This window comes from Phalacrocorax carbo, chromosome 3 (genome assembly GCF_963921805.1).
Source record: "Phalacrocorax carbo chromosome 3, bPhaCar2.1, whole genome shotgun sequence".
In the NCBI taxonomy this organism is placed as follows: Eukaryota; Metazoa; Chordata; class Aves; order Suliformes; family Phalacrocoracidae; genus Phalacrocorax; species Phalacrocorax carbo.
Window position 1 is genome coordinate 58303583 of NC_087515.1, and position 12279 is coordinate 58315861.

Below are 12279 nucleotides of genomic sequence, written 5' to 3' on the forward strand. Positions count from 1 at the left end.
GCTGCAATGACAGTACGTGATGCTGTTGATGCCCAACCACAGTTGATCATTCTTTGGAGACAAGCTCCCAGGCTCTTCTTTCTGACATCTCCCATGTTAACTACAGACTGGAAAGTTGAACTGCACCTGTGAAATGTATATCCTAGGTTTTATTGTTTCCCAGTACTGAAAATTAGATTGTGTCTGCTCAGATGGGATTAGCAAAGTATAGTCGCCTCCTCTTCCACTTTTTTCAGTTCCTGTTGTTTCAGGTGTTTTCCAAATTTCTTGCACTGTTTGGAATTATAAAATTCACCACTGGCACTTATTTTAAATCATGTAATGAGACCAAGCTAGTTTGGTGATTTAACAATTAAAAAGAACTATTTTTAAGTGGTCCTCTGCTATAATCCCTTTACTTTCTCTAGAAGTGGTTCTTCCCATATATATGCAGCATCTTTGCCTGATATGGTCTTTCTTAGGGAACTTTACTTACTCAGATGTCAGTGGATCGAGTTAACTGTAACCAAGAGGGCTAGTATGGCAGCATTTAAATGTGTTTCTATTCATCATAGTTTTACAATCTTTTGGGCTTTCTCCATGTTGTGATTTGCCATTGAAGTGACTGGATGATACTCCTGATGTTCTTTCTAGCATGGCTTATTGGGAAGGATAAACTTCGTTGCATGTTGAGCACACCTCTCTGCTTTTCATAGTCTCCTGCTGCCACCATCTCCAGTTTCTGAGCTGTAATTGAGGCTCTGTGCTTTCATGTGTTAACATGTCAGGCTGTCTGACCAGTAAGGTGAGTCTTATAAGAAAGTTATGAAGTTCTTAAACAAAATGGCAGAGTGAAGAACAAGAGCACGAAATGGGACTTGCTCCCAGTCTTTGAGGAATGACCCCTCTAGAGAAACAATTGGTAAAAAATAAACGGGTTTCAGAGGAAATGAAGGGTGCCTGCTCCCTGAGCAAATGCAAGGCAGTTGGGATGGGTCCGCCCGAGACCTCCCCAGGTACCACAAAACCTGCTCTGCTGTCAGTAGAATCTGAGCTGCTGGCCAGGCTTGGACACCTCCTGCTCACCAGGAGACCCAAGCGCCGGACAAAGCAGCAGGATTATGTACCCACAAACATCAGATACTTCAGCTCTTCCTGTTGCTGAAACAGCATGAGAGGAACGCCTTTATCCTCTGGATTTATTCCCTCAGAGGCGCATTTCCAGCTCTCTCTGATATATTGGACACTTATCAAGAATGGGAACAGCCCTGAGAGCCTCTGACATCAGGAGTGAGCTGGAGGGAAGGATTTCTTCTGGCTGAAGAGGTGATTTTGTACAAGAGGCAGCAAGCAAGGATACTCTGCCAGGGATTCTGTTGAAAGCCCAAGGGGGGAAGGAAAATCAGGATGTAGACCTTGGCCAAGGGAGCAATTACTCCTGGAAATGGATTTGAGTGGGCTGGGATGGAGGGAGGTGTTTTGGAACAAGTCACCTGGAATTTGTAGCCCTGTTTTTCCTCTCCCCCTTTATCTCCTCTGTGGTTGGTTGTTTTGGGTTTGGGTTGGATAGGTGGGTTGTTTGGGGGTTTTTTTGGGGGGTGGGTGGGTGTGTGTGTGTATAGCTTTCATTTTTGTAGCATTTTGTTTATCAATTAACCTATCTAAGGCAGAAAACAGCTCTGAATACTCTGTGAAACGTCATGCTGTGTTGTGGATGGCATGAAAAAATACTACACTGAACTAATACCATTTAACGTGCTACCTCAGAGAGAGCTAGAGAGATGTATTTTTCAAGTAAAATTTAAAATATTGATCCCATTGTGCTGTTATTAGGGGAATAATTTTCTTCTGCTTCAAGTACAGTTTAATAAATTCTAGGATGAAAATTAGTTGAGACAACTCTGTTGAAAGGAACTGCAGTCATACATGTGAGTCACAAATGTTTTACTTAATCAAGGAAATTGCTCATTCTTCTACAGATTACACCTATGCTTAAGTATTTTATTTAATAACTAGTAAAATGCCAGTTCTGGACCTCCAGTGCTTCATCACGTCACTAACAGTAACATTTGAGTTCCAGTGGTATTACACTGACCTGTTCACCAAGAGCTTGGCCAGCCAAGCACTGCCCAATTCCTCTTGTCCCCTGCTGCCTTTGGGATATGCACCCTCAGGTCTCTCCCAAAGCTGTACGGGACAGATGTGGAGTGTTGTGTGGGTTTTGTTTTTTTCCTTAGGGTGCCCAGGATATGACTTTTGGATTCAGACTGTTTCCACTCAAGATGAGTAAATTATAGGGTCCTATTAATCCCTCAGAGAATGTAACAGGGAACAAGCTGCTTCTGCCTCACTGGCAGCAAGGTCACTTAGGAATGCATAATCAATATTCAGTACTTTTATAACTTCATCCAGATGCAGATAGCAGAACAGCAGTGTCTATGCATTTTGTTGTAAATCCTTTCACAAAATCAAACAATTGCCAAGAATGTGGAAACATTAAAGTAAGAGACAATGATAATAGAATAATTGATGCCAGATGGACTTCTGCACCTGATATCAGTCAGCATGCCATTGAAACAAAGCCATTTATTGCAAGGAATACTACAGCATATGTCAGAGTAGCATCAGCGTCTTTTCAAAAGTTATTTTGATCATTTTGAAAGCTGTTAATGTGTTGAGCGTCTTACTGTGATTGTTCTTATTCATTGCAACAAGTTACTTTTTTGTTGAAGATTTCCTGAGAAGGAAATATGATCTTCACTCTCCCTACCTCCTCTGGCTATCATCAGGTTTGGCAAATTTTCATTAAAACTTGTAAGTAAACCTTTATTTAAACACTGACTAAAGATCATTGCTTAGCTGATTTTAGCAATCCTTTTTCAAGGAAGCCCCAACTTGCTTCCATTGTGCATCTTCTTTTTCCTAATGTAAGAGATTGAGGTTTGTTTGTTTTTAAGAGGTGGTGAAAGGTCACTTGAGCACCAGTTCAGTCTTTGGTATGGTGGTGTTCCCCTCTCTAATAGGTATGGGGTGGGGGGGTGGGGAGGGTGCCTCTGTGTGTGGTGTAGGACAGTCCAGTTTGAAGATGAAGTAAGTGACCACTCACTGGAAGCGTTTGCACAGTCGCATGCTTCAGAGTGCTCTAGTCCTACCTGCTACCCTTATTGCATCAATAGTCTTATGAAAAAATTCCAAGTATAGGTTTAAAATGGAGAGCGCAGGGACCTTAAGTCATCCAGTAATAAAAATCTGCACTCACTTCCCCAGTGCAGTGAGGTGACTGTTAATCTCTCTCTCCCACCCCATGGATTGCAATTCCCCTGGTGCCAGCTACCAGTGCGTGGCCAGCACCACAGGTGTCAGTGGGAGTAATCTGTCACTGGAGATAAAGAGTGCCTTAAAGGCAGGCAACGTTGGAGACCTGGAGGAATTTTTTCCAGAAGAAGGGAGGAAACCTCTTCCTTTCAGCTTCGCATGTGTTGAGACTGACAGATACACTGCAGGGAAGCAAATTTCTGGTAGTGGATCTGTCTTTCAGAGCTCAAACTCTCACTGGGAAACATTACTGAAACCCGGAAGCGCAACTCCTCCGTGCCGCGCCTCAGGATTCCAGCACATTCTGGCATGTTGAACATAATGCATGCAGGTTTGTAGCGCTATTCTTGAGTTTCCTCTTGTATTGTTTCTTGCTGAGGGAGTATGGGATGTGCAATTCACCCCGTCAGATTTTATTGAGGAGTTATCTACAGTCATGTGTATGCTAGATTCTCTTGAGAAACAACATCTGTTTTCTGCAGTATTTCAAGTTTGAAATGGTTGCGGCTTGTCTTAACTTGTTTAATTGACAAAAGGATACAATTAGATAATGTGTATTACTTGCACTTCTTGTCAGATGCAACATTAACTCCATAAGCCACAGAATGGGAGGTTTCCTCAACAAGCTGTTTGCCAATTTTTTTGTGTGTGTGTCTTTTAATCGTCTGTTTTCTCTTCATTGTGTAAGTATGAATTCCTCTGGTTTTCTTTCTCTATTTAGAAACCATGCTATGCCTGTAAAGCAGACACATCTTGTCTTCTAGGTAAAAACATAAACATGGCTTGGATGTAGTCCTCAGGACCATCTGTTTTGCAGAACGTGCCATTGTGCTAATACAGATAAGGTGATCTCAGGTCCTATTAGGATTTTCCATATAGATGAATGAAAAAAAAAAAAAGAGAGAGAGAGATATATGCATGTAAATATACACACTTGAAGTAAAAGGCAGGATATATCAACCACTGATAGGCATTTGTATGATAAAAAAGGAACCTAACAAGCATAGTTGTTCTTGGGACCATAACAAACCTGGCTAGCAGAGTCTTGGTGCTTGACTGTACAACTGTTATGTAGACCTTACGGTCAACTAAACTTGCAGTTCAACACCTGACTGTAATTTAAATGAAACTCCAGTGAAGCTCAACTTAGCCACTCTTCCAGTGAGTGGACGTGTTCTTGGAAAGGGTGTAGAACAGCACTTTCATATAGTTTCCTTAAAAATGACTGGCATCCTCCTCTTCTTGTAAGGAAGCTCCTTATGGGTTGTTTTGGTTTTTTTGTTTTGTTTTGTTTAGTCATGTAAGTAAACTTCTGGGAGGTCATAAATGCCTAGTATAAATAAAGCAGCCTTCAGGCTTTCTTAACTAAAATTATATTTTATGTTCCACCAGTTGTGCATTTCCAGGAGCATAAATGCTCCTCAGGATAGCTGGCTCCAAGACTTGCTACTTTTGCCTCCTAAATGTAAGAGTGCCATAGTAATAAATAAGCGCTGTATTTTTCACATTGTCTTTCTGCAGTTGTTTTGCAGGATGTGTAGAGAGTTGCACAGTTTGTGAAGAAAATTACTGATTCCAATGAGTTCCCACAAAACCAGTTTTTATTAATTCCTAAATGTTATATTTTGGGCAGCAGCTGGATGAATTCTTCGTAAGCGCGCCCCTCCCCCCAAGCATTCATATGAATTGCATTAAGCCTTAAGGTGCAAAGTTTATGCCTCATGGAATCATACAATCATAGAATGTCCTGAGTTGGGAGGGACCCACAAGGATCATCAGGTCCAACTTCTATCCCTGCACAGGACAACCCCAAAATTCACACCATGTCTCTGAGGGCGTTGTCCAAATGCTTCTTGAAAAGTGTCAGGCTTGGTGCCATGACGGCCTCCCTGGGGAGCCTGTTCCAGTGCTCCACCACCCTCTGGGTGAAGAACCTTTTCCTAACATCCAGCCTAAACGTCCCCAGGCCCATCTTCCTGACATTCCCTTGGGTCCTGTCACTGGTTGCCAGAGAGCAGAGATCAGCGCCTGCCCCTCCTCCTCCCCTTGTGAGGAAGCTGCAGACCACGATGAGGCCTCCCCTCAGTCTCCTCTTTTCCAGGCTGAACAAGCCAAGTGACCTTAGCCACTCCTTGTATGGTTTCTCCTCTAAACCCTTCACCAACTTATGGCCCTTCTCTGGACACTCTCTAGTAGCTTTATATCCTTAACGTACTGTGGCACCCAAAACCACACATGATACTCAAGGCGAGGCTGCACCAGCACAGAGTAGAGCAGGGCAATCACCTCCCTCAAACTGCTGCAATGCAGTGCCTGATGCACCCCAGGGCGCGGTTGGCCCTCCTGGCTGCCAGGGCACACTGTTGGCTCATGTTCAACTTGCCATCGACCAGAACCCCCGGGGGTCCCTCTCTGCAGAGCTGCTCTCCAGCCTCTCGTTCCCCAGTCTGCATGTACATCCATATATTCCTTCTCTCAGGGGAACTGTGATAGTAACAGTTTTGGTCAAATTAAGTACTATTTATTTCAGCTACCTAAATTCATTTTGTGGTATTAAGTGGATAATGAGTTGTCATTCACTGCTTCTTACCCTGCTCTTTTCTCACAGCTATGCTGTGTGGTGTTCCGTAGCTACCAATCTATATCCCTAATGTTCTTATATTAGAGAGTTGTGCCTGGTCACTGTGCAATTTATAGGGGGTGTATAGTGTATGAGATGCCTGGCAAGCTGCTGTAAGACTTTAAATTTCTGTAGGTTTTTTCATGCTGTACATACCTGCTAATTACCAGTGATTCATGTTTTAGGCATACTTTCTCTTTCATTGTTCATTCTCCTTTTTTCAAGTTTTAGGAATCAACTAATTTTAGTATGTAGTTATCTCGGAGAGCCTTGGAGAGGTGGAGGTAGTCCACCAGCCAGTGTGCAGGTCCTGTATGTGCTACAACCAGGTTAGCATTAGCACACACATCCCCCACCTTCCATGTGCAAAAATCTGGGCTCTGGTTACTTAGGGCAGAAAAAGGGGTGCTTCTGGGTCATGCCTTGCTGTGGTTAAGGCCAGCCTGTGAACTTGCTTGTTAATGCCTTCGTTCATTCAGCAGTGTGGAGAACAGCGAGAGGGAAGAGGATCATTCTGAGCCCGCAGCCATGTGGAAAGCCAGTCAGCTGAAGCCTCGATTTGGCCTTGCAGCGACTGGGCCCTCTTTTCTCTCCTGCGGTTTTGGCTGCAGGAAAGAAGTGGAGGGCTGGCGAGGGAATAATCGGTAGTAATCTCCTCAGCCAGCCAGCTGTCTCCTCCTATTGACCTTGAAGTAATGAAAAAGGGATAGATTCTGCTGCATACTACCTCTGTGTGTCCAAATAATGAGAGTGGAGAGAAATGATTGTAGATCCACAGGGCTTCGCCTGCTTGTAAATCTGGGCATCTGGGAAAATGACAGGACGTATTTTATTTTTGCTCTGTAATTCACAAAGGTATTCATCCCAAAGTGTTTCCTCTGTGGGTTTTTTTGCCTTGTACTTCATTTTACACAGCAGTAATTTTAATTCAGATGAACTCATTCCCTTTTGTTGACTTAAATTTTCAATATGAGAATAGTTGTATTCCCTGAACTGGCAATAAACTGGTTTGATATTCACACTTCATAGGTGTAATAGATTTCCATTAGTACAGTGGAGTTACACCGGTGTGGAACTGGGCCTATGGAAAAAACCAAACCCAAAATATGCATGTAGGACTTTTTTTTTTTAACTTTTCTTTAAAAAAAAAAAAGAAGAAAAAACTCCCCTAAACCGATTCTTGGTTTTATTATACAGGGAGAATGAAGATTGGCCAAGCTTGGAGAGATATTAAAAAAAAAAGGGGGGGGGGGACACGACACCTGGAATTTGGGAGTTTACTTTCAGATATAGAACTGCCATACACAGAGTAACCAGAAAGTTGTCTTCGGCAATTTGGTCATTCCCCTCCCAGAGAAACGTGATTCATTAAGGCAGTTTCTTGTCAAGCGTTAACTCATAAACTGGGATGAATCTGAGACAGAAAATAATTCAGTAACCCTAATAATGTGGTAGTCCAACTAGTGTGGCCAACGGATAAAGAATAGCAACAAGGTGTTTTAGTACTTAGCTAAGATGCCAAGGCAATGTCAGCCAATAAATGATGTCATGCAATCGGTGGCAGGGTTGGTCAACTCAAACTGACAGTTTTGTCTTTTAATCTTACTGCATACAATAACAAAAGGTCTGGAAGGACTATATTTAAAAACAGAGGAAATGTACTGAGTCCGCTAGAAGAGCTTGTTGCATTGTTTTTCCTCAGAGCTAGATCTGAAGTGAGATGATGGCTGCACTGGTACTGAGCTGCCCAAGCTCCTTTCCGCCTTTCCAATGTGGGTTTAACCTCTGCAATGGCAGCAGAGCTCTCTGCAGTAAATGGGACTGTGGTGGAAAGATCTTAGTTTGCTTGTATTCCCACAGTTCCCATTACACAAGCGTTCAAAGCGAAGCTGAGGCATAAGGTAGATGCAAACTCAATCACTGAATGCAGCAGAACAGGTTGACTTATAAAGAAATACAGCCTTCTCCAGCCCAAGAGGGGTCTGTAAATCTGGCTCTCTGGAGGAGCTAGGATAGTGGTTATGTACTTTTCCTCTTTTGCGGCCAATTAACCTGTTAGAGCTTGGCTTTGGCCAGAGAAAACACTAGCTGAGCTGTGCTCCTTGGGGAATTAGGGAGCATGGAAGGAGGAAGCTGCCTGTCCCTGTGCTCTCTGCTGGGAGGTGATGGCTCTGGCTGCTCCCCTGCAGCTAGTGGCCTGGTGGTGGTCTGGCCATGCAGTAAGCAGATTTAATTCATCAGCCGACCAACCCTGGCCACAAAACCCTCTATTTTCATCAGTTCAATGTGTTGAATGAGGTTGGTTGCAGTAAGATGAGTGCTGGAACCAACTCCAAGGGGGAATCATCCCAGGGATTTACAGGGTTAAACTGTCCCCTTTCAGCAACAGGTTTCAGTTCACATCATGAAAGCATACCCTAATCTGACCCTTTCCTTAGGTTATTGTGTTTGAAGTGTTTCTGGTACTCAAGTCAGTGTGATTTTTTATTTTTCTTTTTTTCTCCCACACAGCCATGTTTGAAGGTTACCTCCTGGGGTCAGATTAACCACCACTTTAACAAGCTCTGGTCACTTGCCCCAACTAAAATTTTGTTTGTCAAAATCTAGCATCTGTTAACTAAGTTTTAATGCTTAAAAGCTCTTAGCCAACAACCAGTAGAGCTAAGTTGAACTCCAGGTTTGTTTCCAGAGATGTAATGTCATTCATCTCTTTGGGTATTAATATAGGGCCTAATATAGCAGGGCCATTCTCCACCTTTGAGGTTAAGACACCAAAAGGGTTTATGGATTCCTTAAGCCCAAATGCTATTTTTAGAGTGCCTTGAATTAGTGCAAATATGGTGAGATAGTCAGAGCTTCTAACTGTCATCTTAGGAAGACTTAGGGTGTGAATCCAAAGTGGTTCAAGTTGATCCAAACTGGTCCTGCCTTAAAACTGCCCCACAGTTGCAGCCTTTATCCTGTGCCAGTACTGGTACTGGGGCCAGGGAAGCCCCTCCTGGCACAAGTGCTGAAACAGGGGAAGATGAAGCAGGTAAAAAATAACATTCTGCTGAACGTGCTCTTCAGACATCTCCTTCGCAAGGGAGAAGTGGGGAATCCTGAGACAGAAGAGGTGAGAAGCTGGAGTACCTCTGATTTAAAGTGGCTTAAGCCATTGTGGACCAGCACCTCAAGATTTCCACATCATCATGTGTCTTTAATTGCTGCTAATATGCCAACTGTAAATAATAGTATAAGTAGGGTGAGCTACTATAGTTAACTGTGTAATTTAAGTCCATGAAACTATTTACATGTTTTAAAGTATGCAGATGCTGGTGTCTTATGCTAGATAAGGATCTTAATTATGCATAGTTTGAGATAATTGGGTTGCTTTAGCTTCGTATCTCAACCTGCTAATTCTAACTACTAAATTAGGATTCAGCTGTAATCCATGTATGTTTAGTTGAACTATTTCAATTTGTTCCTTACATTAAGTAATCAGTCATGAAAGTGTGGCAATTAATTCTGCTCCTATATTCTGGTTTTCTGTGGGAGAGGTCTGAGTTCAACACATACCACCAGGTGAATTCAGGCAATTACATCCTTGCCCTTTGCTATGTGATTTTTCCCAGCAGATATAAATGGATAAATGTTCTGGATAAATATTCTGAGGAACAGCTAAGTCCCAAAGTATCTGCATTTCATGAAGGAATTTTTTCTTTGGTTACTGTGCTAGTCTGTATTTTGTGGCTTTTCTTTTCTCTTTCCTGTCTTTTAGAAGTGTATGTTTAAAAATGAGTTAAAAAGTACCAAGCTTGACATTTTTAACAGACACAAAAGATATGGTGAAGGTCACATCTCTGTTTGAGTCTGTGATGAACAATTTTCTCTTAATCTAAGGTTTACATGGGCAGAGTGATTATCTGCTTACAGGTGCAGGAGCATAACTTTGTTCTATTGTTCCCACAGATGAGCACCATGCCAGGACTGCCCACAAGGCCATGCTTCTATGACATTGACCTCGACCCCATCACAGAGCAAGTAAAAGGATTGTTTTGAGAGTGACATCCAAATGCAGGTTGGTCAACAGCCTCTGTTTTCCTGTTCCAGCTTGGAGGAGGATGTTTGTCTCTAGTATGGACATAAGGTTGCCAGGAGTTTATCTAGGCCCTAGTTTGATTGAGGACTTCACAAAATTTGGAGAGATTTCGGGGAATACTTAATAATGTGCACTTTATCACATGGGTTTCTTGTTTGCTGAATGGTGACCTGCGGTTTGCTGGTGTACACTGATGGTACGCATTGAAAGTGCCATTTGGATTTCCTGGCTCTGTCAGTTTGGCATGAGGAGGAGCTGGCTCTGCAGTTGTACCACTCTTGGCTATGGAAAAAGTCAATCTGAAGAAATCATGTCATGTTAGTCGCCTCAAAAGAAATAATCTAGTTCATCTTTGATGCCACTCTCATGTGGCAGTGTGTTTCAGTCAAGTTTAAAATGTATGGTGACAGAAGGAAAGCTGCCAGCAAGACCTCAGCTCTGGGTATGAGGAGAGCAGGCTTTAGGTTGCTCAGGGAAGTGCTTAGTAAGCTCCCCTGGGAAAAAGTTGTTGAAGGTGCTGGTTGCTTTTTACCACCTCCTAAAAGCACAGGAGCAGGCAATCCCAAAGTGTAGGAAGTCATGCAGGCAAGGCAAAAGGCCAGCTTGGCTGATCAGGAATATTCTTCTAGAAATAAGGAGAAAAAAGTAAGTATATGGCCAGTGGAAGCAAGGTCAAGCAACATGGGAGGAATATAGGGATGCTGTTCACCACTTCAGGGAGGAAATACATGCAGCCAAAGCTCAATTAGAGTTGAAGCTGGCCAGTACTTTTTAAAATACATTAATGGCAAAAGGCAGGCCAGAAATAACATTGGCCTGTTGCTTGATGAGAATGGTCATCTCACAAGCAGGGACATAGATAGACAAGGCAGAGACGTTTAATGCTTTATTCACCTCAGTCTTCAACACTGGTGGTGGGCTCAGGGACCCCCAGAGCCCTGGGCTAGAGAATCGTTACTGTGGGAATGATAAACTCCTAATAAACCCTGAGCTTGTGCAGGACTTGCTGCTCCAGCTAGATCCCTGTAAGTCGATGGGGCCTGATGGGATTCATCCAAGGGTACTTAAAGAGCTGGCTGATGTCATAGTGAGACCTCTCTCAATGATTTTTCAATGCTCTTGGGAGTCTGGAGAGGTCCCCGTTGACTGGAAGCTGGTAAACATTGTCCCAATCTTCAGGAAGGGCAACAGGGATGACCCTGGTAACTACAGGCCTGTCAGTCTCACTTCTGCGCCTGGCAAAATTATGGAGAAGATTATTCTGGGAGTTATTGAAAAACACCTGAAAGACAATGCAGTCATTGGTCCTAGCCAGCACGGGTTCATGAGGGGAAAGTCCTGCCTAACAAACTTAATTTCCTTCTATGACTAGGTTACCCACCTCGCTGACCAAGGAAAGCCAGTCAATGTGAGCTTTTTTGATTTCTGTAAAGCTTTCAGTACCGTCTCTCACAGTATCCTCCTGGACAAAATGCCCAGCACACAGGTGGATAAACACGTAATGCAGTGGGTGAGCAATTGGCTGATGGGTCAGGCTCAAAGGGTTGTAGTAAATGGGGTTACATCACGCTGCCAGCCAGTCACTAGTGGGGCTCCGCAGGGATCCATCTTGGGGCCAGTATTCTTTAATCTCTTTGTAAATGTCATGAATGCAAGACTTGAAGGAATACTTAAGTTTGCCAGTGACACCAAATTCAGAGGAGCTGTTGACACTCTCGAGGGCAGAGAGGCCCTGCAGAGGGATCTGGACTGACTGGAGAGCTGGGCAAACACCACCTGTATGAAGTTCAACAAGGGCAAGTGCTGGATTCACCTGGGACACAGCAACCCTGGATGTACATACAGAGCGGGGAACGAGAGGCTGGAGAGCAGCTCTGCAGAGAGGGACCCCCGGGGGTTCTGGGCGATGGCAAGTTGAACATGAGCCAACAGTGTGCCCTGGCAGCCAGGAGGGCCAACCGCGCCCTGGGGTGCATCAGGCACTGCATTGCAGCAGTTTGAGGGAGGTGATTGTCCTGCTCTACTCTGTGCTGGTGCAGCCTCGCCTTGAGTATCATGTGTGGTTTTGGGTGCCACAGTACGTTAAGGATATAAAGCTACTAGAGAGTGTCCAGAGAAGGGCCATAAGTTGGTGAAGGGTTTAGAGGAGAAACCATACAAGGAGTGGCTAAGGTCACTTGGCTTGTTCAGCCTGGAAAAGAGGAGACTGAGGGGAGGCCTCATCGTGGTCTGCAGCTTCCTCACAAGGGGAGGAGGAGGGGCAGGCGCTGATCTCTGCTCTCTG

At 43.8% G+C, this 12279-nt stretch overlaps 1 protein-coding gene across 4 annotated transcripts in view; it reads left to right on the forward strand.

Annotated features, from left to right (window-relative positions):
* Window positions 1-12279, forward strand: part of MTHFD1L (methylenetetrahydrofolate dehydrogenase (NADP+ dependent) 1 like) — a 161554-nt gene that overhangs the window by 142633 nt on the left and 6642 nt on the right. For all 4 annotated transcript variants that reach the window (XM_064447033.1, XM_064447034.1, XM_064447035.1 and 1 more), the window contains one exon: window positions 9866-9974. In XM_064447033.1, the coding sequence (XP_064303103.1) occupies window positions 9866-9955 (90 nt within the window). In that variant the 3' untranslated portion in view covers window positions 9956-9974. The remainder of the gene's footprint in view (window positions 1-9865; window positions 9975-12279) is intronic.